The following is a 26,204-nucleotide window of genomic DNA, read 5'->3' on the forward strand; positions in this document are numbered from 1 at the left end:
GGTTCGACCACAGTATGGGGAACAGCAGCTGTCAGAGGGCAGTACAGACAAGGTTCCTCCCTTCCATGTTATGAAGCACTTTTCTGCTTGGCCAACTATGGTGGGAAGACCACCTGCTTCAAGATGGGCAGAATCGAAGGAAATGGGGCGCAAGCTCACCTATTTCCTGCTTTTCCCTACAGTCTCTGACATGGACCCCTTCCTCCAGGGCCCCCCTTCACAGCAGAAACTTGACCCTGAAAAAACAACCATGTGGGGGCCAATATACAGGTAAGAACATTTTACACTTTTCTACAAGTGACTGGACTGGGCACATATGGTCCAGACTTCAGCAATGGAAAAGTACTCATACAGGATATTTTTCCACATGTGTCATGCATATGTCTACTTTTTAAAATTTTTAAGTCAAAATGCACACACCTGCATTGACACTAATCGAAAAATGTTTCCTAAATTGCTGACTGCATCCTGCACCGGGTCACCGCTGTCAGAAACACCGCTGCTGGGCCGGCGGTCACATCTAAATACGGTGGGTGAAAGACCGCTGACTCCACAGTGTCATTGAGACTGCTGCCGCCAAGGAATGGCGGTGTGACCGCCAAGCTCATAATCAGGCCCTAAGTCTTATTTATTGTACCCGATGAATAACAATCCTAACAGTCATATCTGATGGGGTACAACACATTTTACAAGCTGGAGCGAGACTGGCATATTTAAGTTCTTTGTTGTTGCACATAATGGAAGATCTATGTGGGCTTTTTTGAGAATTCAAGAACATAGCCAGAAAAAAACTGCCCAAAGAAGAAATGGTAAGAAAAATTAGATTATAATTTGAGTTTGCACAGTTGCTCAACTACTGAATGCATGGCGATCTTAAGACACATATTTTTGGATTTGCTGTTTAAAACATTGTTTGTAAATATGTGTTTGATTTGTGATAGGTTAAAGAAGACACAGAAACATGTGTTTGGTCTGTCTTCAGGCAAAGCAATGAATGAAAATAATTTAGGGTAACTAAACATTGACATGTTTATCTACATCAGGATGCACAAGTTAGCAGAGGTAGAGGTACCAGTGGAAACATGTACGCAGTTGTTTAGGGAGGAGCCAAGAGTCATCCCCACCCACTAGCTGTTGCCAAGCATAAATCTAGCATCCCCAGTACCCTCCTTAGAACACTACTGGACATGAGGTAAATCAGAAGAGGATTGAATCTGCTGTCTGTAACCTCAGAAGATCCCTGAAAGACTGGACTTGCACTCTTCTCTATCCAGGACAAATAAGTAGACTCCAAAAATCCTAAGACTGACCTCCAGTTCAAGTTACAAGGACACAGCAAGCTACAAGAGGCCTTTCTCGCAACTGCCCAAGTGACCAATTCCAACTGAGCCTGCAATGGACCCTGGTGTTGGCCTCTACTGGAGTGACTTCTGACCTCCAAGTGCTTTTTCCTGAGGTTCTGGTATCCTTGCCTGGGCCTGTGTCATGTCCATCTATGAACTCTATCTACCTACTACCATCAATAAAAACCTTGGACTTTCTGGTGCCATAAACCTCATGGAGGACAATGGCAAATGTGTCAGGTGGATTCAACCAAGGTGGGTTGCAGCTAAAAATTCAGGTTTGCCCCTCTCTGAGCTTTTTCACAATGACAATCCTCTTCAGCTGGACCTTGTGAAGAAGATACCTGGCCTCCTGCATCCTCACTGGCTTTACCCTGCAGCCTTGTCCTGCTTCAAAAAGAGACAAAGTGTGAATCAAGAAATCTTGACTGGGCAAAGGCACTCAAAGTATGTGGCTGGCAAGGGACCATTTTTCTGGGTGAAATTCAAGTTTCTCTTGCTCAGAGCTTTGCCACAAAAAATACAATGGATTCAGCAGGACCTCATCCGATGGCATGACAGTCAACCAGTTCTATAGGACATTTATACTGGACTTGGCCCATGAGATCCCCTTAGCTGCACACCTAGGACAAGTGACGACATGGTCAAAATTAATTGACCACTTCTACAGGCCCCAGATATCTGAGAAAGATATGGAGTTGTTTTGTTCCTGCACAACCTGTCAAGCCACTGGCAAGACAAGAGGTCAGCCCAACACCCCCTTTATCGACTGTCAGAGGTGGGGATATCTTTTGAAAGGGTGCATGGTAGTAGATAATAATGCCACTATATAGCCTAAAGCAGTGAATATGAAGTTGATGACTGCACCTGTGCTCCTGAGGGTCCTGCATTACATTTTCATCAGGGTAGGGATCCCTAAGGAGGTTCTTCCAGACAGAGACAGAAATGGCATGTGTGCCAACCCAACTTCTTGTTTCCTTACCCAGCAGCAGAAAAAGGAATATCACCAGTTGTTTGAAAAGCTTGCTTGACATTTTTCCCCGGTACTTAAACCCACCCAGTGGTGTGTTAATGATATTGAAAGTCCAAATCAAAATCTACAGGTTGCCTGATAAAGTGAGGCCAGAATCAATGAGGGAGTAGCAAGATGATGGCTCTAGAAGTCATTGAGACTTCAGGTAGCTCTTGGTCCAGTTCCATGGTAGAGGTACCTAAGATCAGCCATCAAGGAGGGCCCCCAGAACTCAGGTTCTGTGTGGATTACAGAGGCCTTCATATAGTCATTAAAACTGATGCACAACCCAGTCTAAAACTGGATTGAGTCACATGCTGGAACTGCACTATTTTCTTTTTCCCTGGGGGATAAATAGTTGGGATTAAGTGTTTGTGTCATTTGAGTGGCAGCATAAATGTACCTTAGACCACAATATCAATATTTGGCTATTATAATTTTCTCCTTTCTTGCATGCTGATTGATGTAAAGGGGTTAAATGTGTGGCAGGCTGACGCCAGAGTGATTTATAGTGATGCAAAGGACTTTTTATTCAAAGGGTTGCAGTACTAAACAGTTGACAGGGCCATGTATTATGTGGGCCAATAAAGTTTAGGTCAGCACGTGAGGTTGCCTTTGTTACAGGCTACTAGAGATTGCTCGGACACCTTGCATGAGCACACACTTTCGTTTCAAATTCTTTGCCATTTTTTTCTAGCCTTTTTCAATCTGTGAAAATTGAGGTTTCCCCCACTATGAGTTTCTTTGCAACTGCAAATCCTCTCCATCTGGACCTCAGGTAGAAGGTATCTGGCCTCCTGGAACCCTCGCCAGCTACAACCTGCAGCCTTTTCCTGCTGATTAAATCAGAGCTACAAAAAGCGACTAAGTCCCAATTTTAAGAAAAGTGACGCTCCATTTTATGGAATGCCACTTTTCTCGCGCCCCTGTAACGCCACCTTGTGTGCGTCATATTAAACATGCGGCGCAGAATGGCTCAGGTTAGGGACAATAGCTTCAAAATTGTTGCCGCTGTTGTTGTACGTTGCAGGATTAGCACTAAAAATGTTGGTGCTAAACCTGCAAAATACATGGAGGCCCATTATAAGTAATGGTGTGCCTCCTTTTAACGCCTGCTCTGTGCAGGTGTTAAAAAATGCCACAAAAAATGGTGCACTGGAATCTCATAGATTTCACTTCACCATGTTTGTGGTCCCCCTAATGGGGAAACGCCCTCCTTGCATACATTCTGCATGGTGCAGGCATGATGTGGCAAAATAGGATACGAAGTGGCGCAATGCAAGCGTTTCGCCGCTTTGTAAATATGACGTGGCAAATTTGGCCTCATTGAGCCACATTAGTGTCATGAAAAATGACGCTAATGTGGCACAAAGATGCACTAGACCCACATAAATTTGGGCCCAAACGTTTACTGGACAAAGGCACTAATAGTATCTGGGTAGAAAGGGACCATCCTTTGATGCGTAAATTCATAATTCTCATCCTTGGGGCTTTCCCACCAAAAAAACAAGGGCTTTACCAGGACCTCATTCAATAGCAAGACACTAAAGCAGCACTATAGAACTTTTCTGCTCAACTCGGCCCATGAGATGTCCTTGTCTATTGGCCCCAGATATCTGAGAAAGTAAATGAGTTACTTTGTTCCTGCACAACCATACAAGCCACTGGAAAGACAGGGTGACTGCCTAAGGCCTCCTTAATCCACTGCAAGAGGTAAGGACACTTTTTGAAAGGGTGAATGATGGTAGCTGATCATGCCTGAAGCAGTGCCTCTGAGCACAATGACTGCTCTCGGGCTCCCTAAGCCCTGCTTACCATTTTCAAAGTACGGGTCCGCAAAGAGGTCCTTTCAGACAGGGACAGAACTTCATCTTTGCCTATTTGAAGGCCAGGGGGGATGAGTGTGGGGTAACCCACAAGTTCCCCAGACTATACACCCCCAAATGAATAGGCGTGTTGAGAGGTACAATAAGACACTTAAAAGCATGATTAAAGACCTGTCAGAGCCCATGAGATGTAAGCTGAACACCCTGTTACCATGCCTGCTATTTGCCTACAGGGAGGTACCTAAGAAGGGAATGGGTTTCAGCCACTTTGAACTTCTTCATGAGCACCCTGTGAGTTGTGTTTTGAGTCTTGTGAGATAATAATGGGAAAACGTTTCAAGGAACCCAAGAAGGAAATAGTGGCCTATGTACTGGACCTGAGATCCTAGAATGGTTGAGTATGTGAAGAAAGCTGGAGGCCAGTCAAGATCTTATCAGACTATGGGGTGATTAGAAGGTGACATTGTTAAAGTCCCAACCTTGCTAAAAGTTGTAGGTGGTTACCATTGGCTCCCAGGGCCCTCCTAGAGAATAGGACTGGGCCCTAAATTGTAGTGGAGAAGGTACATGTGGTTACCTATCTAGCAGAGCTGGGCACCCCAGACACCCTCATTGAATGATACATGCTAACCATCCGAATCCCCACTTTGACAGGGCTGACATGACCATGTTGATTGAGGGAAAAAGAGAGTGAGTCCCTTCCAGACCTCCTGTCCCGCAATGAGAAAGCTTGCTCAGGAAAGCTTTACTTTTTTGTACTCTAACCCAACAGGACGATAAGGAAACTCATAAGTTGACTAGCAAGTTTGCTGGGTTTTTTCCCTGGCATGTAGACAGACCAAGTGATGTGTCCATGACATCGACATTTATGACAGTTTGCCTGTCAAATTCAAAATCTACAGGCTGCCAAATAAAGTGAAGGCCAGCTTCAATGAGGAAGTAGTCAATGTGGTGTCCCTAGGTTCATTAACCCTTCCAGTAGCCCTTGGTCCAGTTCAACCCTCAAGGACGGACATTAGAACTCTGGTTCAGCAAAGAATGTAGGGTGCTTAATGCAGTTACCAAACTTGACCAACAGCCCCAACCAAACCCAACACTGGGTCTAGCTATATGGTGGAACTGCAGTGCTTTCTCTTTCCATCGGAGATAATTTGTGAAATTTTTGATTTAAGTATTTGTGTCATGTGGGGTGTGGAATGAATTGAGCTTGGTTACTACAATTATATACTCTCTTACACGCTGATTGCTGTAAAGGGTTTTAATGTGTGACAAGCGGACACCAGAACACTTCATAGTGGCGATAGAGGCTAAAGGCTTTTAATTCAAAGGACTGCAGAGCTAATCAGGCAACGTACACCAACACATGTATTAGGTGGACAAATACAATTTTGGACAGCACATGAGGTTGCCCTTAACACTGGCTTCTAGACATGGTTCTGACACCTTTCTTAAGCACATAAGTTTTTTTTTTCTACCATATTACTTTTGTAGCCTTTTTCAATGTCTGGGTATTCATATTCAATAATTATTTATTAAAATATGCCATGCTTTTTTCATGGGGTACATCTGTGCCTCATAATAGCCTTTATTTTGACTAACTGACAATCGTTCATTGTTGTAAACGGTTCCATTTATAATGTTAACAAAGTAACTTTTTATTTTAGGAACACAAATTGAATGTTTTGAAATTTGGTAACCTTATTTGTTTAGGACACAAGTAATCCATCATTATACTCAAAGTCAGAGGAATGTATCATCAGTAGTCTAAGGAAAGTCACTTTGTATTCCAAAGATGGCAACATTCAATACATTTAAAATGTACTAGTGATTACCACTAATGTGTGGCTTTCTTTACCTGGCTGTGTGGTTGTTGATACTGGTGCTGGCGCTGTAGTTGATGTAATTACCCCTAGAAGGGAAATATAATATTTTTAATATTGTAGATAGTACAGAAGCTTGTCAAACTAATGAATATGAAAATGTCAAAACATTTTGAGCATTATAGGGCTTGCCTTTGACTATGGGGAAATGTTCAGCCATCCCAGCATCCAAGGTGCAGTATTTATTAGAGTGCTTCTGAAGGGATGTGTTTGCCATAATATAACAAATAACTTTTGTGGAAGTTAATGAACTAGCAATATGTCCCCTTGGGGTTTTGTTAAGTTTGTTATATGCTTTTAACAGCAGAATGGAGAGACAATAGCGAATTTCTCTAACACAAAATACGTCAATCTGTATTCAGTCTATCAAATCAATCTCATTAAAGTACACACTTAGGGTTAGCCATCAGTTTCTAAAGTGAATCCAATCTGTTAATTTTCAGGTCACCTGCTTTGTGTTGTTGATATTTCTTGTTCCATTGTTCATGGCTGGGCTGTCATGATACCCCCTACATTGTAGGCACAGCTGCTTAGATCTTTCAGGCACCAAGACTTAATATTCATGCGCCATCACTTTGAAGAAAAGTTAACTGATAGGTGATTTTGACTCTTATCTCTAATGAGTTATACTGTTTAGGCACAGTGTGGTAAGAGGCAGTCAACCTGTCAGAGAACATTTCATTTACAAGGGGTATTTGTACAATAGAGCCCTACCCTGGTTCCTAGAAACAATAGTCTCACACCATATTTGGTATTTCAAAACTAGAGGGCCCAATGCTGCACCGCTAGCTCCCTGCAAATGACCTCATAGGCTGCAAAGAAGTCAGCAGTCATTTTTGCTTTAAAAAAATAAATAAATCGGGTGCCCCAGTGCCAACTGATAAGATTCAAGAACATTTTTTTAACTATTTTGGGTTGCGGTGGGAGCCCCAGGGCAACCATTCCCCGCTGGCTACCTGCAAGCCAGTAAATGTCAATTTTTAAAAAATAATACTTTGGTGCCTATGTCCCCACCCAAGCACCCTACAGCATGTTTAACTTTGGGGACTACAAGGGGAGCCGCAAGACTCCGCAGATCCACCAGCTCCCCCACCTCTAACAATAACGGGTGCAGGAGCCAGCATTCTTTCTACTCAGTGATGCAGTTTTCTTTTGCTTTGCTGGGGTGGCAGCAATTCTTTGTTTCCCTGCCCACAAGAGAGCTACAGAGAAAGAAAATGTGTTCCTAACCCTGAAGGAACAGCTTCCTGCTCCATCTGGATGTCAGCACATTAAACATCCTTACATGAACTCTCATGGCCAAGGAATCTCTGGGGTCCCTGGGTCCCTACGCAAGAGCCGGCATCAGAGATGGGATCTCTGGGGACATACAATGGCTGACACCTTCCCCCTTAATTTTAATTTGTGTCCCAGGTACAGGGGCCATGGGACCTTAATAAGGCTTGAGGATAGAGGCTGTGCCCCTCTATAATTTAATAGCTGTCTGAAGAAATGAGGGCCACCAGGGCCTCAGGGAGGCATGGGTGGGCCAACACCACCTCCATCCCATAAAGTAGGATTCGCTGCTCTCGTGGCTCGTGAGACACTTTGAGGGGGCTTCATTTTTTGTTGGGGCGGGGCACAATATTTGGAAAAAAGATCTTGAAACAGATTCATGGATCTACCACAAATTCCCAGGAAAATTTGAAAAAACATATGCTATTGGCCCGGGGACCCCTTACCAGTCCCACAGGGGTAGGGTATCTGTCTTGTGCCCCTATATATTGTTTATCTTAATTTCACGACTAGGGACTTTGGGGCCAATTATGAGATTGGTGGACAGGAACACCCATCTGCCAAACTCCTAACGGGATGACCGCTGCCATACTGAAGACCTTCCCACTGGCTCTATCAACATTCCCACTAGGCTGATGGGTAGGAACCAAGTGTGCATTTTGAGTGTGCTGGGCAAGGGGACCACTGCACTGCCATGCCACAGGCATGGGCAGTGCTGTGGCCCACCTGTGGTCCCCTGCACTTGTTCTCTGCCAGACATTTCATGGTGATAGAACTGCCATCAAAAGGCTGGCGGAGAGCAAGGTTGTAATCAGCAGGGTGGCGCTGAGCTCAGCACCACCCTGGCTGAATACAATCTGCACCACTGTCAGCCAGTTGGGATGTGAGATCCTGGTGGGGACGGCAGTAGATTGGCGGGTCTGGTGGCCAACTTTGTAACCTGGTGGTCAGACCACCACAGCTGTGGCAGTCTGACAGCCACCACAAATATGGAGGTCCTAGGACCGCCAGACCCGTAAGCAGGCCCTTAGTCCCTGAGACTTAAAATGGCTGCTGCTATAACTTTGTTGATGTGGTGTCATCCAATCAGAATCTGGTGGCTCTGCGGGTCCTACAGGTTTGTAAATATATAACGTTTTTGAGCCTTAGTTTCTCAAAAATTACTGAACTGATTTAATCCAAGTCTCTAAAAAAGACACCTTCTGGACCGAGTTCTAGCTTTCTGCCAAATTTGTTGTAATTGTGTTCAGCAGTTTTCACTGTTCATTTTTCCTATTGAAAAATGAATGGGAAAAAAACATTTTGGGGCTCTCCATTTTCTCGGCCAACAGTTGGCGGATCACCAAAACACTTTCCAGAAAGGAGCAGAAGTGGCTGAAATTTTTTGCTTTGGAATATTTCATGACTGTTTATCAGTTGGTGGCAAAAATATAGTTTATAAATATATATATATTACGTAGAGGCAGTTGCCACTAGGTAGTAATAGTTAGGACCATGTTTCCATAGAAATAGCGTTTCTTGACTTGTCTATCTCTTTGGCACCATTTGACTAATCTTCACAAACTTTTCCCAAAAAATGTCCACAGTGATTCTTGTTGAGGACGGAAAGTTTCATGTTGATCTGTGGAGCGGGGGCTGACAAAAAGAAAGTGATCGAAAAGTTTGTGTTTCCCATGTTAATTCCCGTAGGACCTTTGAATTCAACTACAGCCCGAACTACCAGAAGGAAGTACACCAACATTAGCAGATACTAGCTTTCGGTATGCAGATTGTGCCTTTGGTTATTTGGTGTAAATCCGTTCAGTAGTTTACAAGAAATGAAGGAAAATCCAAATTTGTGTACATCTAGACGCAATTAGATTGTGAATATTCACAGTTTTGCGAATGCACGCACAAATAGAAGCACTGTATTTGGCTAGCCACAACCTGACTAGAAGGTTGTGGCTGGCATTTTATATTAAAGTAGAGGGTCCCTGGGGATGAAATCTGAAATGCTGAGTAGAATAATGGGTCAGGGTTGAGGTATCCTGACCTCAGGATTGTGATACAGGGGCGTGCTACGGTCAAATCATGGGTTTAAAATAATTTTTCTTCACCATGCGAGATATGCATCAATATTCTCGAATATCCTCGCATATTCCAAGATATTTGACAATATGCAAAAAAAATGTAAAAACAAATTCAGATCTTTTCATACACTAACTCATTCACTTATACGTGCACTCGGAGACTCATGGGCCCACCCCCACTCAGACCCACTCATAGAGTCACACACCCACTTTCAGACCCACTCAGACACTCACGCAAGCACTCACCCATCCATTGACAGGGTTTAGTGGTTAGAAGGGCTTGATTGCAGGGCCCGGCAACTGGCAAGACCCTGGGTCAACCTCAGTTGCGCATGAACATGGGCCACATGCTTTGGAGTTTGGATTAATGTATAGTAATTAAAATTACTTTATGTAAAAAAACTATGTAATTCACTGGAAAAAACCAAAGGTGTCAAAAACTATTGAAATTCAGCAGTTATAGTTAGAGTTATTTCAGTTAACTATGGCTTGCATCCTAAGGTAACTATAACTCGCGCCTTTGCCACAGCGAATTATTCCACACATTATATCTTTAATTACATTTTCTATGGCATCTTTGACATTATCACAGCAACATTTGCCATAAAATTATTGATAAGAAAACTGCGCATGTTGAGAGCATGAGTTATACTCACCTTAGGGCTTGAGTGAATTCATAACGTCCCTATAACCTTTGGTTTTGTCAGTGAATATATTTTTACATATGTATATATATATATATATATATGTATATATATATATATATATATATATATATATATATATATATATATATATATATATGTATATATATAAGCAAAAATGAAGAAAGAACTCTGGGTAGTTCCCAAGGTTAGGTGGAGAGTATCTCCAGTAAGGAGCATCTTGCAAACCAGCGACACCTTAGATTTGCTCACCTCAAATGTATGTTTATCTAGAAATGTTTCTAGGCATAGGATCAGCACAGTGCTATTCATGCCGAGCTAGATAGGGACAAAGTATTTTGCTGTTTGTACAGCAAAGTCTTTAAGCATGAGTGTCAAACTAGCAGAGCTGTAAAATGACAAAAGCCATTTACCACTCCAGGCACAATATTACAGCTTTGGACTGGTAAAATACCATCTCAGCCAACCTAGAATAAGTAAAAGCAACCCCTGACACATTGTTCCTTCTCATTAGAGCTCTTCAGAGGGGTTTAGCTTAAGCCAGACACAAGGAAGCGCCCAGTATAAGTCAAAACAAAACCCTTTCAGGGTTAGAGTGACGCATAAATTATGCAAAAAAGGAGAACTCTGAAACCTTCATGAAATTGAAAAAACTAATAACATATAAAACCTTACATTCTAATCATCTGCATTTAAAAACTGATGTAAGGCTGAATCCTGTCAGAGCATGCAACAGTGTGTGAGGGCACCCCAGCACTAGCAAATGTGTCCCCATGACCTCCAGGACCATTTTCCCAGACTTCGTGACTGCAGGGGCATCATTTTACGTGTGTACTGGACATAGGTCACTACCTATGTCCAGCTACATAATGGTAACTCCGAACATAGGCATGTTTGGTATCAAACATGTTGGAATCATACCCCAATGCTTTTGTAAGCATTGGTTGTATGATTCCATGCACTCTGGGGGCTCCTTAGAGGGGCCCTAGTATTGCCATTGCAGCCTTCTGAGGTTTTCCAGGCAGCCCCAACTGCTGCCACCTTTCAGACAGGTCTCTGCCCTCCTGTTGCTTGAGCAGTACAAGCCCAGGAAGGCAGAACAAATGATTTCCTTTGGGAAAGGTGTGTCACACCCTCTGCCTTTGGAAATAGGTGTTACAGGCTTGGGAGGGGTAGTCTCCCAAGGCCTCTGGAAATGCTTTGAAGGGCACAGATGGTGCCCTCCTTGCATAATCCAGTCTGCACCGGTTCAGGGACCTCCAGTCCCTGCTCTGGTGTGAAACTGGATGAAGGAAAGGGGAGTGATCACTCCCCTGTCCATCACTACCCCAGGGGCGGTGCTCAGAGCTCCTCCAGAGGGTCCCTGGGTTTTGCCATCTTGGATTACAAGTTGGCAGGGCCCTCTCGGAACATCTGAGTGGCCAGTGCCAGCAGGTGACATCAGAGCCCTCCCCTGATAGGTGCTTACCTGTGTAGCTGACCAATCCCCTTTACAGAGCTATTTAGGGTCTCTATCTTGGGTGGTTCTCTTCAGATTCGGATTGCAAGACTCCAGCAGGAATCCACTGCATCCTTTACTTCACCTTCTCTTTTTTTTTTTTTTTTTTTTTTTCGGATGGAGGGGGTTACATAAGAGAAAAAAAGAGGAAGACATAATATATCCGTGCAAAGAAAGCAGAGTAAACAAAACAACGGGAGAAAGAAGACCTTAAAAAAAATACAACAGTTATATATATCACATATCGAAACAATTAACATTTTTTTTTAAACTGTATCTTGATATTCCAACCATCTAGTCAGTGGTGCTCACATTCGTTCTCCTCTATGTCTCTTCTTATGACCCTTTAACTTATAAAGACTTAATTCAGTATTATAGATGGTAAGTAATCTAGAGTGCCAACCCTCAAACGTGGGGGGTTCTTTTTTGAGCCAATCTGTAGCAATACATAAGCGGTATATTGCCATAGACAAAAATAAAAATCGCCTTATTTTATACAGTGCCGGTTCCATACTTTCAGGTGAGTCCACGACTCCCAATACTACCAGCATAACAGTAACTCGAATATTGCAATGTGTGATCATCTTAAGGAATACCTCTATCTCATTTAATATTCCCTGCAACATTGGGCATACAAAAAACATATGCGTTATCTCAGCTTCAACTTCCCCACATCGATTGCAGCTTCCAGAGGATATTCCCCACTTTTTCAGTTTTGCTGGAGTATAATATAAGTCCATCAGTGTTTTGTAATGCTGGGTTTTCAAATTAGCTGATAGAAATGTTGTCTCAGCCATGGCTAGGGATTGGTTCACCCACTCTCCAGCCACCCCCAATCGTGCAATCCATGGCTCATTCTGTTGTGCCATATTATCTACTTGTAACTCTGTTAGTAGCTTATATAGCTTACCAATCTTTGCCCCATTTTTTACAGCCTCAACTACCGGGATCTCCGACAACTGTACCCTACCGTACTTCTGAGACTGTAAAAAATTTCGTATTTGCAAAAATTTGAAAAAATGGGTCTTAGGTAAGCCAAATTGAGACTGCAACTCCGTAAATGATTTACAACCGGATTTACAATACAAGTCTCCGACTTTATTTATTCCCCTAGAACGCCAAAAATCTAGTATGGGATCCCTAAAGATATGATTTGGGATAGCTGAGAATTTCACTGGTGTATAAGCCGTAATCTTTCCCAGTCCCATACTCCGTTTTATCTGAGCCCAAACCTTAAAGGCGGACAAAAAAGGCTTAAATCTTACTTTTTTGAAGTAACTTGGTTCCTCAAATTTTGATAACCAACCACTTGCCTCCCCACCCGCCATCATAGTATAAATAGGGGTTGATTTTACTTCTTCATTACCCTTAAACCTTCCCCTTATAAGTTCATCCATATGTTGAAGACAACAGGCGTAGTAATACAGTGTAAAATTAGGGACTGACCACCCGCCTCGATCTTTGGGAAGTGTCATATACTTCATTGCCCTTCTCGTTTTTGCATATCCCCATCAAAAATTATTCCCCATCTTTTTCAATCTTTTAAGCCATTTTTTATCAACCTCAAGGGGAATAGCCCGAAATAAATATAGGATTTTTGGCAGAACCATCATTTTCAATACATTACAACGACCCTCTAGCGATAAGCGCAAATTATGCATTCGGTCTAAATCCCTCTTTATTCTATTTAATAGTGGGATAAAATTGATTTCCACCAACCGATTAACCACTGATGTAATCTTCACCCCCAAATATACTGCTTCAGATACCAATCGTCTATCTACTAGTGAAACGTGCCCAGAACATACTATTTGTGTTTTATCTGAATTCAGCTTATATCCGGAGTATCTTCCAAACTCTCTTGCCTCTATTTCTATTGCCTTAATAGCTTCCTCCGTATTGCTTGTCACTATAGCTACATCATCAGCATATGCAAAAGCCTTATATGTTTCTCCATGATATAATAGAGGTTGAATATTTTTACATTCTTCTAATCTCAGCAAGAAAGAATCAATATATAGCGCAAAGAGCAAGGGGGAGCATGGGCACCCTTGTCTAGTCCCCCTAGAGATTAAGATAATATCTGAATCCAAACCAGCAATGCTTATTCTAGCTTTTGGGGCTACATATAAAGTTTTTATAGCTGTAATATATCCGCTCCCTATACCTTTCCAGCGCATAACTTCCCATAGAAACTTCCACGATACACGATCAAATGCCTTCTCGGCATCCAAAAGTAATAATCCTAGATTTGTTTGATATAGTTCTGCAAGATCAAACATGGCTATTATTCTTCTTATATGATCTATTGTATCTCTACCCGGAATAAACCCATGTTGTTGTTTTCTAACCAGCCTGACTATCACATTTGCCAATCTACTGGCCAAAATCTTTGCATAAATCTTTCCATCTACGTTTAGCAAGGATATGGGTCTATATGAACTGGGGAACTCTGTTGATTTATCCTTTTTTTTTAGCACTATAATACTTGCACATTCCCATGATAGAGGTGCCTGACCTGCCTGTGCTATACAAAAAATGCTATGCATATCCTTTTTAATGTCTATCAGGAAGGTCTTGTAAAATTCAAGTGGTATTGCATCCGGCCCAGCAGCTTTCCCTGTTGCCAGGGAGCTTACTGCCTCAATTATCTCATCAATACAAATTGGTGCATCTAATGTAATTTGTTCTTCAGAAGAGAGCCTTACACTTTTTAATTCCCCCAGAAATTCACTAACCTCTTTTTGTAGCTGTTCAGAATACACTATATCTTCACTATACAACTCCTGATAGTAATCCTTAAAGACCTCTAGAATTCCTTCTAACTCTGTATGTTTCCGCCCATTACCATCAATTATACTCAAAACGTTCTGTTTAACTGCCTTTTGTCTGACCCGTCTAGCTAGGACTTTTCCTGTGGATTCACCATATTCATAGCACTCCAATCGGTGACTTTGATAGATGGCTGCCACTATTTTATTCAAATAAGCATTTATTTTAGCCTTAAGAATCGCCATTTGGGTCTGAGTGAGAGTAATGTCTTCTCTACCAGTAATTTTACTAGCTAATTCCCTCTCTTTTATTATTAATCTTTCTTGAAGTTCTACAATTTCCTTCCCCTAATTTTCTGTATTCCCAAACTATAGCTAAGAGTTTCACCTCTCACTGCAGCTTTAAATGAGTCCCATACCGTCCCCGGATCTGCCGTATCCCTATTAATATAAAAAAAGTGGTGAATCCACTCTTTCATATGGGATATATATCCTGGGTCAACCAACAATTTCCTATCAAATGTCCATACACGACGCGGATTAGATGGTCCCTTAATTGTTATGGAAAATATTAATGGATTATGATCTGATAAGAATCTGGGTTTGCATTCTATTTCAGCCCCATGAATTAAGTTTTGTGATACAAAAAAATAATCCAACCTTACCAATTTGGCATGTGGGAACGAGTAATAGGTATACCCTGGATCTAAAGTTTTAATATTTTCCCAGACATCTCTCAACCCATGCTCCCTTACTAACCTCCTTAGAGCTTTCCATACTTTAGGCTTTCGTCCCTGATATAAACTCTGAGTGCCCATGCTCCTACTACCTACCTCTAAGTGTATATTTAAATCGCCACAAATGATTATTGGTAAGGGCCATCCAACTAGTTCCATATTCAACGTATCCAGAGGCTCAGCCTCGTCCAAGACTGATCCATATATAGTGCAGAGGGTAAATTTAAATGTATTCACGGATAATTCTAAGAGAGCCCACCGCCCATCATTACTTGCTCGAGATCTACAAACTTGTACATTGTTATTTCTGGCAAGTATCGTCACCCCACGTGTCGATACCTCCTGTCTGGTACAAACAAGAGGCGTCAACCCAAGCTCTCGTATGAGCTCTCGCTTACTCCATGCAATGTGTGTTTCCTGCAAACAATATAAATCTGATTTAATTAGTTTAAGACCAGCTGCCACTCTTTTCCTTTTCTGAGGGCTATTTAGACCGCAAATGTTAAATGTACAAATCCTTAATCTATTTGCCATATCACTCAGTTTGATATACTAATCTCACGTCAATACTTTCTCCCTTAAAGGAACCATCTTGTTGATATTGAATCCTATACATCCTCTTCTTTTGATATGTCTTCATTAAATTGTTCTGAACGTTTCTGCCTATATTAGTACCCCACTCACTCCCCACCACCCCTCTCCCCCTCTCCCATCCTCCCACCCCTTGCACCCCAATCCTACTACCAACTACCCCCCCCACCCCCCTGCAACCCTTACCCCTACCCTTACACCCAATTTATAGAGAGTATGGGATCTCACTGTCCCTAATGATGGTAAAGCTTCCGCTCCGACCATCCCTACCCAGTGCGTGATTTTTTTTTTCTTTTTTTTTCCCTTTTTACCTTTTCTCCCTTTCTTTGCCTTTATCTCTCTCTATCTAACCCTGTTTTAGCCAACTACAAAAAATGTTCCCTTTTTTTTTTTTTTTCCTAAAGTGGGGATTAATCCTAAAAGGCTTCTTTCTTACCCCTGGCTTGACTTCTCAGGGCTTAACTCCTAACCCTCTCTACTTTACCCCCACCCCTATGCCCCAATCCAGAAAACCTATTTTAGGAAACCGGACTGTTAAGTCCACCCAAAAAGGCCCTTGCTTTCTCCTCTGTCGTGAAGTAGTGAGTCCTGTTATCCATTACTACTTTCAGTTTAGCCGGATTTAATAAAAAAACCTGTGCCCTCTTACTTTGAAGTGGCTGAATTAACTGCCGGAGCCTCCACCTTTTTTCAACAGTATTATGGCAATAGTCTGGTCTCACAAAAAACTCACATCCCTTAGCCTTACTTCTAGCATTGGGTCGAGCTCGATCGTATATAGCCTGCCTTGCCTGATAATTAAGCAAAGAAATTAATATTACTCTAGGTCTACCACTTCCTCCTTCTGAGTTTGGTCCTATTTTGCTAAAAGGAAATCGATGGGCTCTTTGAACCTCTTTGTCCCAATCCCACTGGTGTAAATCCGGAAAAGCTTCCTTAAAAAGTGCGACCATAAAGCTATGTGTGTCTGATACTTCAAGTCCTTCTGGTACACCCAGGACGCGCAAATTATTCCTCCTCATTCTGTCCTCTAAATCTGTCAATTTCCACTGAGTGTCCTCAAGTTGTTTCTCCATCACTTCTCGAGATTACTGGTGGGCTCCAGCCTCATCCTCCAGACGCGAGATCCGGGTCTCTGCTTCTTCCATCCGTGTAGTAAACTCTGAACATGTCTTGGCTACTCGACGAATTTGGATTTGCATCTTGCGGCAAGCCATTTGAGTCCTACGGCTCTCTAATTTAGATTCCTCTCGGTGTTCCATAATGCTTTGATATATGGTTTCCAGTGACACAGGATTAGCCTGTTTTTCACCATCATCATATAGAGTTAAATCATCTTTGGAATACTCCCACTGAAGCCCCTGAAGACCCTTATTGTCCAATGGGTTAGTGGAGTGCTTATTAAGTCCTACTTGCTCACTTCTCTTCCTCTGTTTTTTCCTAACGGTAGCACTCCTGCTACTCTCCTGTAATTCCATTCCCAGTGCCAAGGAGGATACCTCAGATTCAAATTCAGAAGAAGTTTTATCCGCCTCCAAATCCAGCTGCTCATTACTTGACCAACTTGAATGATCTGATAGTGAGAAAAACTTGTCTCCTTGTATTATCTCATTATCACGTAATTCCACCGGCCTCCGCTCCACCTGTGATAATGTCCTATCGCTTTGTGCGCCCTCCCTCTGCTCCCTCTGCTCCTTCTGCTCCATCTGACTCCCGGTGACTTGTAAAGTTGCCACATCAACAACATCACTCTGCCCACCTTCATACGGGGGGGGCCATCTATAGCCGCTATCTCCTCGGTTACCAGAGGATCGGCCTCCTCCACGGCGGCGGGGGGGGTATCTGTACCCCCCACCAGTATGTCCTTCCCTTTCTCAAAATACCTGTCCAGTGAAGCACTCTTGTTTTTGGAGACAACCTTCTCACCTAAGCCTTGTTTTATATCCGTACCCCCCCCCTGCCGAGCTGACAGGCTTACTCTTACCGGCTTGCCTCGTCCAGACAGAGTCACATTTTTCACTCCCTTAGGTGGCATTTTTACTTATTTTTTTTGTTTTTTGATACAAAATGCGTTATTGTAATATACGCCCAGTGTCAAATATTTGTAATAGAATAAAGAAACTCTGACCGTTTTTTGAGTCCACGTCGAAAATTGCCCCCAATTGGCACCCGTGAGCTCAGACCTGTAGTTGTCTCCAGGTAGGAACAGGAGCAGTCCAGACCGCATCCCGGGGAGGCACTTTTGCAATCCTTTTAGCCTACGTCAACAAATCCTAGTAGTTTTGCTTCTCCCAGAGAGGAAAAAAGCCCCGCAGAAAACCAGGAGCCAAGTAGCCTAAAACAATCCTCGCTTGAAGAGCAGTCCTTCAAAAAACGATACCATCCGCAATATTTCCCCTGTGCCGTCCCTCCTGACAGCCCTGGGACAGTCGTCCCCTAAAAGAGAGAAGGAGCAGGTAAAGCAACGCGAGTCAACACAATGCCGCTACAATGTCGCTAAATTGTTTCCTGTAAGCGCGGCTGCCGAAGGAGGCTCTGACCCACGGGAGAGCTGCCGCAGCACTGGGAGGTTTCCCTGGTCGGAGCAGACGATTTGCGGCTGCGTTACGCGGCCGCCATCTTGCTCTCCGTAATCACCCGTAGTGATATTTTAACTTGTGCTTATTGTTTTTTTTCATTTTTACCGTATTTTATTCAGATAACTTATCTATTTTTTTGAACCTATGCGGTGTATCTTTGTGGTGTTATCACTTTGTTATTGTATGATTTATTGCACAAATCCTTTACACATTGCCTTCTGAGTTAAACTTGACTGCTCAGTGTCAAGCTACCAGAGGGTGAGCACAGGTTTAATTGGGATTGTGTTGTGACTTACCCTGAGTAGGATTGTGGTCCCTATTTGGACAAGTTCTATACTTCTGCCAACTAGAAACACCATTTCTAACATACATGAACTTCAAAAATGTGAACAAACTGATTTATAAAAATTTACACACAAATGTTATAATCTTCTGTGTTTAAAAACTGATTTAAAATCCAACAACATTGAATGAAGTATCTTCAGCAATATTCACTCATGGGCACCTAATAAGGCTGCTTCATTTAGAAGCACACTGTAGGAAAGTAACCTCTGTTTGGCATGGTTATGCCCATTTTCTACCTGATGTCAGTGTGTTTGACTGTGTTCACTGGGATCCTGCTAACAAGGACCCCAGTGATTATGCTCTCTTTCCTCTAAATGTTGTCACTGCATACTGGTGACCCAATATTTCACCCAAAATTGGCATACTGGTGCATATAAGTCCCTTGTATATGGTAGATAGGTACCCAGGACATTGGGGTTCCAGGGGATCCCTATGGGCTGCAGCATTTCTTTTGCCACCCTTAGGGAGCCCATGCGAAGGCTTCTGCAGGACTGCCATTGCAGCCTGAGGGAGAAGGTGCATGCACCCTTTCACTGCTATTTACACTGCAGCCGGTCACTTATAAGTTACCCCTATAACAGGCCCTTCAGCCCGGAGGGCAGGGGGCAGAGTACCAGTGTGTGAGGGCACCCCAGCACTAGCAAAGGTGTCCCCATGACCTCCAGGACCATTTTCCCAGACTTCGTGACTGCAGGGGCACCATTTTATGTGTGTACTGGACATAGGTCACTACCTATGTCCAGCTACATAATGGTAACTCCGAACATAGGCGTGTTTGGTATCAAACATGTTGGAATCATACCCCAATGCTTTTGTAAGCATTGGTTGTATGATTCCATGCACTCTGGGGGCTTCTTAGAGGAGCACTAGTCTTGCCATTGCAGCCTTCTGAGGTTTTCCAGGCAGCCCCAACTGGTGCCACCTTTCAGACAGGTCTCTGCCCTCCTGTTGCTTGAGCAGCACAAGCCCAGGAAGGCAGAACAAATGATTTCCTTTGGGAGAGGTGTGTCACACCCTCTGCCTTTGGAAATAGGTGTTACAGGCTTGGGAGGGGTAGTCTCCCAAGGCCTCTGGAAATGCTTTGAAGGGCACAGATGGTGCCCTCCTTGCATAATCCAGTCTACACCGGTTCAGGGACCTCCAGTCCCTGCTCTGGTGTGAAACTGGATGAAGGAAAGGGGAGTGATCACTCCCCTGTCCATCACTACCCCAGGGGCGGTGCTCAGAGCTCCTCCAGAGGGTCCCTGGGTTTTGCCATCTTGGATTACAAGTTGGCAGGACCCTCTCGGAACATCTGAGTGGCCAGTGCCAGCAGGTGACATCAGAGCCCTCCCCTGATAGGTGCTTACCTGTGTTGCTGACCAATCCCATTTATAGAGCTATTTAGGGTCTCTATCTTGGGTGGTTCTCTTCAGATTCGGATTGCAAGACTCCAGCAGGAATCCTCTGCATCCTTTACTTCACCTTCTCACTGATGAAACTGCATCTGGACTATCCAGGAACTCTACAAACTGAAACAAAGAAGCAATGAATACTTCTGCAACATTGTATCTTCAGCTCCTGCCAGCAACTGCAACTGTTTCCAGGTTGTGCATCCTCAGAGGACAGTCTGTCTTCAGCCTGCACCAGAAGAATAAAGGCATCTCGCTTAGAGTGAAGGAGTCACTCCTTTGCTTCAGCAGGCACCCCTCTGCAGCGACGACCGGTGGCGTGGGTCCCCTTTCTTGACGAAGTGCGTGGATCCAGCAACACAGGTGGAGGCTGAAGTGGTCCTGATGGTCCTGATGTCCAATTGTCCAACTTTTGTGGAGGTAAGAGCTTTCGCCCCTGCAAGACAGTAACCCCTATGCACTAGGTGTTTTGCAGTTGCCAAGGCTTGTTAGCATCCTTCTACAAAGTTCTTCATGCACCATGCAGCTCTGGCCCCCAGGACTCCTTCATGCGATGCACAGCCTCCTGAATGGTTCTCCGAGGGCTTGGGATCTCTTTGTGTAGTGCTGCATGGGCTTCCTTTGGCACCTTCCTTGCCCCCGTACTGTGGGACTCCTGTGCATGCTGCCTGGCCTTCCGAGGGCTCTCTGAGTTGCTCGAGCCCCCTCTGACTCCCCCTCCTGGGTAGAGTCCACCAGGTCCCTCCTGGTCCCAGCCAGCGCCATTTTCTGCTAACCAAGAGTTTTGCGTGTGCCAAGGCTTGTTGGCAGAATCCAGCAACGCAAATCAGACTGCATTTATTCATCCGGTGTGGGACATCTTCTGCACCAACCAGGAACCGCATCTGTCTTCTTGGGTGCAATACTGACTGTTGTTCCCCACTGGTGGTTCTTCTTTTGCACATTCATCCGGGTTAGCATGGGCTCCTGTTCTCCCTGGACTCTTCAGTGCTTCTTGGACTTCCTCCACATGTCTTCAGGTCCAGGAATCCATCATTGGTGTCTTGCTGTCTCTTTTGGTTGGTGCATAATCTTCTTTCTCGTGTTCTTGTGTATTCTAGGAAAGTTACTGTGATTTACTCCTTTTCCTGGGCTCTGAGGTGGGTTCTATTACTTACCTTTGGTGTGTTCTAATACTCCCAGCGACCCTCTACACACTACACTTGCCTAGGTGGGAAACCGACTTTCACATTCCACTTTCTTAGTATATGGTTGGTGTTCCCCCAGGCACATTTCTAACTATTGTGATTTTCACTATTTGCACTGTTTTCAAACTGTTTTTACAGCTATTTCTGCATACTACTGTATATAATTTGAGTATTACTTACCTCCTAAGGGGGTATAGTCTCCATGGTATTTTTGGCATTTGTGTCACCAAAATAATGTACCTTTATTTTTGTAACACTGAGTATTTTCTTTCATGTGTATGAGTACTGTGTGACTACAGTGGTATTGCATGAGATTTGCATGTCTCCTAGGCCTTGGCTGTTCATCCACACTACCCCTAGAGAGCCTGGCTTCTAGACACTGTCTACATTTCACTAATCAGGGATAACTGGACCTGGTATAAGGTGTAAGTATCTTAGGTACCCACTACAAACCAGGCCAGCCTCCTACACACACTACATGACTCTCTTGGCAGAACCCTACTAAAGTCCTTCATTTTTTGCTTGATCAAAGAGGATGCTGACCTAGAGAAGTCCTGAACTGCAGGCTGATCCTGAATGCTTACTAGCAAAATGACAAGCACTGAGCAAAACGAAAGTTTTAAATGGTGGAATGCACATATTTAGAAGGTTAAACCTATGATAGTAATTACCAGAATGTGACTACATTTGGACCAGCTACGATTAACAATATTCTTTCTGTAATCTGAGATGTATTTTACAAATATTTCAAAGATAATTTTAGAGTTGATGTGAAGTGTTTATAAAAGGCAAGTAACAGTAATATGTGATAAATGTATCATTGAGTGACCATAAATTTGAATGAAAAGCCAAATACGTTAGTTACTGTTCTAAGACAAACATTGCATTGGCTGCACCAATAGAGAAATTTTCAAGAGCCAAAAAAGCCCCACATTTTAATTAACGTTACACAGATTCTCATCCTAGCTGATCAAGTCCTCCTTTGAAATCTAAACTTAGAGAGATGAGGAGGTAGTTGGAGGACATCCGAAGCTTTGCATGGTCCCCTCAGGATGTCCAGGATGGTGGGAACCTGCCCAGTCGGACCTTAATCTCTCCTGCTCTCAACTCCTTACACTGGCTGCTGGTTAGGAAGTGGATCTTATTTAAATCCCTTGTTTTGGTTCATATGGCAGTATTTCAAGCCACCTCAGGCTATCTTGCTAGGACGTTTGTGCCCATTTCTAGAGTGCTGCTTTCAGCATCTGCCGTGCTGTCGCTTGTTAACCGTGTTAAGCGGCTGAGTAAGGGTGATACATCCTTTTCATTCCTTGCTGCTAAAACATGGTACACGCTTCCATGCAATCTTCAGAGGATTCCTCTTGAGGATGCCTTCAGAAGGAGAATGAAAACTTGGCTTTTCTTTTCTAGGGATTAGGAGTTCTGTGCTTTAGTGCATTTCATTATGCTTTTAGAGCCGGGATACTCTCTGAGAAGCTGTGCGCTCTGCAAATCCCCTGCATTCATTCATGTATGGGAGTTCGACAGGTGCTCACAATGATTCTGCCAGGATAACTGTTGATAAGTCTACTCAGCCAGAACCTAAAAAAAGAAACCCCTGCTCCTAAAATTAAGGTTATCCAAAGTGAATTTACCTATTGTGGGAAACTACAAATGAAAGGCATGATTGGGAATGTTGTAAACAAAAAACAAAATAGAAAATACCTGAACAGATAACGCCTGCATCATTTCTGTGGAGACAGTTATGTTTGTTCCATCCTTTGTTGGGACAGTCCCACAGGTGAACTTCTTGTCCTCTGCAAAGTACATCGTCTAGGAGAATGCTTCCGATTCCCTGACCAAAAAAGGCCCCTCCAGGAGAAGCCAGGACAGTTCCACAGCCCAGCTGTCTGCAAACAACTTGTGAATTTGCTGTACTCCAGAAATCATCACACACAGTCCCCCACACTCCTTCATAGTAAACTTCAATGCGGCCTGCACACCTCTGTCCTCCATTAACCAGGCGTAAGTCCACACTTTCAGTATCTCTGGGACCTACAAGGCCAAACATAATGTACAATACTATGAGATAGAGAAGGTCATGAAAAACTGCAGATCATTTCTTTATTTTTTGGATTGCTAATCCTGGTAATGCTTGCGCAAAGATATTACCTCCCCATGCAGTTACCCCTCCCTGCCGCGATTGTGGCCCTGGTCCATGATAACTGGTCACATTCTTTACTCAGGAAGGAATGTTGTAATTGTTTTATTGCACCTAAGGAAATGTATAAAACCCACTCAGATTGATTGTGCACTGAGAGACAGTCACAAGACCCCATTTCTATCACTGCTCTCCCAGCCGTAATGCTTCATTAAAGAAACTGTTTCTGTTTTGCCAAACACCTCTTGCCTTCTGTTTTTTTAAGATAAATTCACATTTGAGCAACACCAGAAATAAGTGTCCAAAGATAAAATAAGGAAGGACAAGAAAACTATAACAGTAGATTGAACAGTTGTCCAAATATTAGATGCCTTTAGGTCTTAAAACCTTTTACGAGTTTTTTAAATTTAATAATCACTACAGTGTTTGTAAATATGTGTTGGATTTGTGATTGGTGCAAGGGGTCTTTCTTCTGGCAAAGTAATGAATGAGAGTTATTTAGGGTAACTAAAGATTGACATATTAGGATGCATGAGGTTTGGAAGGAGCCAGGAGTCACCCGCACACACACTACCTGGTGTCATGCATAAATGTGGCATCCTGAGTGCCTCCTTAGAACACCCTTAACCTGTGGAAAATTGGAAGAGAACTGAATCTGCTGTCTGTAACCTGAGAAGAGCCCTGAAAGATTGGACCTGCACTCTCTTGTATCCAGAACAAATATGGAGATTCCAAGGGTCATAAAGATGACCGACTGTTCAGCCTATAGGGACAAAACAAGTTACAGGAGACTTTTCTTGCAACTGCCCAGCTGACCAGTTTCAACTAGACCTGCCCTGCTGTTGGCCTTTACTTCAGTGAGTCCTGACCCCCATGTGCTGTTCCTGAGGTCCTGGAAACCTTGCCTAGGTGTTGCTGGATTTAATCTACCACCACTGAAAACCGGGGACCTTTCTGGCTCCAAGACCTCAGAAGGACAGGGACAAACCTACCAGGCTGATCTGCCCAAGATGCATTGCATCTGGGGTGAAGATTGAGGTTTTCCCCACTCTGAGCTTTATTGAGATGGCAAATCCTCATTGGCTGGACCACATGCAGAAGGTATCTAACCTTGTGGATCCCTCATCAACTACAGCCTGCAGCCTTGCCCCGCTGGAGAAATCTGAGCTACAGACCAAGGGAGAATGAAGAAATCTTGAGCGGCCAAAGGTGAAAGAAGTACCCGACTGGTGATGGACCATCCTGTTGCGTGCAATTCAAGTTTCTCCTATTTGGAGCCTTCCCACTAAATAACCAATGGCTCCACCAGGTCCTGTCTGACAGACTAATAGTCCCCTAGCTTTATAGGGTCTTTCTACTGGGCTTGGCCCATGAAATCCCCTTAGCTGCACACCTGAGGCAAGTAAAGACATGGGAGAAGTTAGGTAACCACTTACACTGCACCAGTTAACTGAAAAAGTGAAGGGCCCTTTTGCTTCTGTACAACCTTTCAAGCCAGTGGCAAGACAAGAGGACAGCCTAAGCTTCCACTTATTCAACTGCCATTATTGGTGACACCTTTTGAAAGGGTGCCTGATAGTAGTGGATCATGCCACTAGATGCTGTGAAGCAGTGCCCCTGAAGATGGTGAATGAGCCTATGAGGCCAGACCCTGCTTGACATTTTCACCAAAGTAGGGTTTCCAAGGAGGTCCTTCCAGACATTAGACATTGACACAAACTTTATGTCTGCATACTCAAAAGCCATATGGAATGAGTGTGGGGTAACCTACAAGTTCTCCACACCAAATCACCCAAAACCAATGGTCTTGTTGAGAAGATCAACAAGATCCTTAAAGGCATGATAGTGGACCTATCAGAGCCCAGAAGATTTAAGTTGGATGTCTTTTTACCATGCCTGATATTTGCCTTCAGGGTGGTTCCACAGAAAGGATTAGATCTTCCTAATGGGTTCCTTGTGAGCTGTCCTGTGAGCCTTGTGAGAGAAGTCATAGGAAAAAATCACAAGGAACCCAAGCAGGACATTGTGGGTTATGTATGTGACCTGAGATCATTGGACGGTCAAGTAAATGAAGAAAACTGGAGGTCAGCCAAGAGCTGAGCAAACAATAGTATGCTTAGATGCGACATTCATGAAGTACCAACCTGACCAGAGGTACTGGTGGTTACTACTCGTTCTCAGGGCCCTCCAAGACAATGGGACTGGGCTCTATTTTGTACTGGAAAAGGTAGGTGTGGTTACCTATCTAGTGGATCTGGGCACCCCCAAACACTCACATTGAATTATACATGCCAGTCAACTGAAACCTCAATTTGACAGGGCTAACATGGTCATGTTGATGTTGAGAGCTGGGTGAGGTAGAAAGAGAGTGAGTCCCTTCCTGACCAGCAGTCCCACAATGAGAAAGATGGCTTAGTAGAGTTGTACTCTCTCCCACCCTAACCCAACAACAGGAAAATTAATGTCACCAGTTTAGAAAGTTTGCTGGGCTTTTACTCCTGGTACATAAACACACCCAGTGGTGTGTATATCACATGGCATTCGGGGATGGGGACCCCAGGGCCTGAGGGAGGAATAGGTGGGTGCATGCCACCTCCCCCCTGTTAAATGGAATGAGCTGCCTTCATGGCTTATGGCCCACCCTGGGGTGGGTTTGTTTTTTGTTGGGGCAGGATCCCAACTTAAAAAAAAAGAAATTGCAGCAGATTCGCTGTTCCACAATAAATTCACATTAAAATAAAATAAAAAAAAATGTTTACTGGCCCAGGGACACCTCAGCAGTCCTACAGGGTAGAATATCCCTACTCTGCCCCCATATCTTTATTAACCTTGAGTTCACAACTAGGGGCTCAGATCCTGAGACCTAAAATTGCTGCCACTGTAGCTTTGTTGAGG

The 26,204-nt window shown here is 43.6% G+C and overlaps 1 protein-coding gene across 1 annotated transcript in view; it reads right to left on the bottom strand.

Annotated features, from left to right (window-relative positions):
• LOC138301683 (deleted in malignant brain tumors 1 protein-like) overlaps window positions 1–26,204 on the bottom strand; it is an 88,691-nt gene that overhangs the window by 25,708 nt on the left and 36,779 nt on the right. The window contains exons 5-6 of the mRNA XM_069242198.1: window positions 22,874–23,203; window positions 16,896–17,426 (exon numbers count right to left, since the gene is read on the bottom strand). Of these exons, the coding sequence (XP_069098299.1) occupies window positions 16,896–17,426; window positions 22,874–23,203 (861 nt within the window). The remainder of the gene's footprint in view (window positions 1–16,895; window positions 17,427–22,873; window positions 23,204–26,204) is intronic.

Source organism: Pleurodeles waltl, chromosome 6 (genome assembly GCF_031143425.1).
Source record: "Pleurodeles waltl isolate 20211129_DDA chromosome 6, aPleWal1.hap1.20221129, whole genome shotgun sequence".
In the NCBI taxonomy this organism is placed as follows: domain Eukaryota; kingdom Metazoa; phylum Chordata; class Amphibia; order Caudata; family Salamandridae; genus Pleurodeles; species Pleurodeles waltl.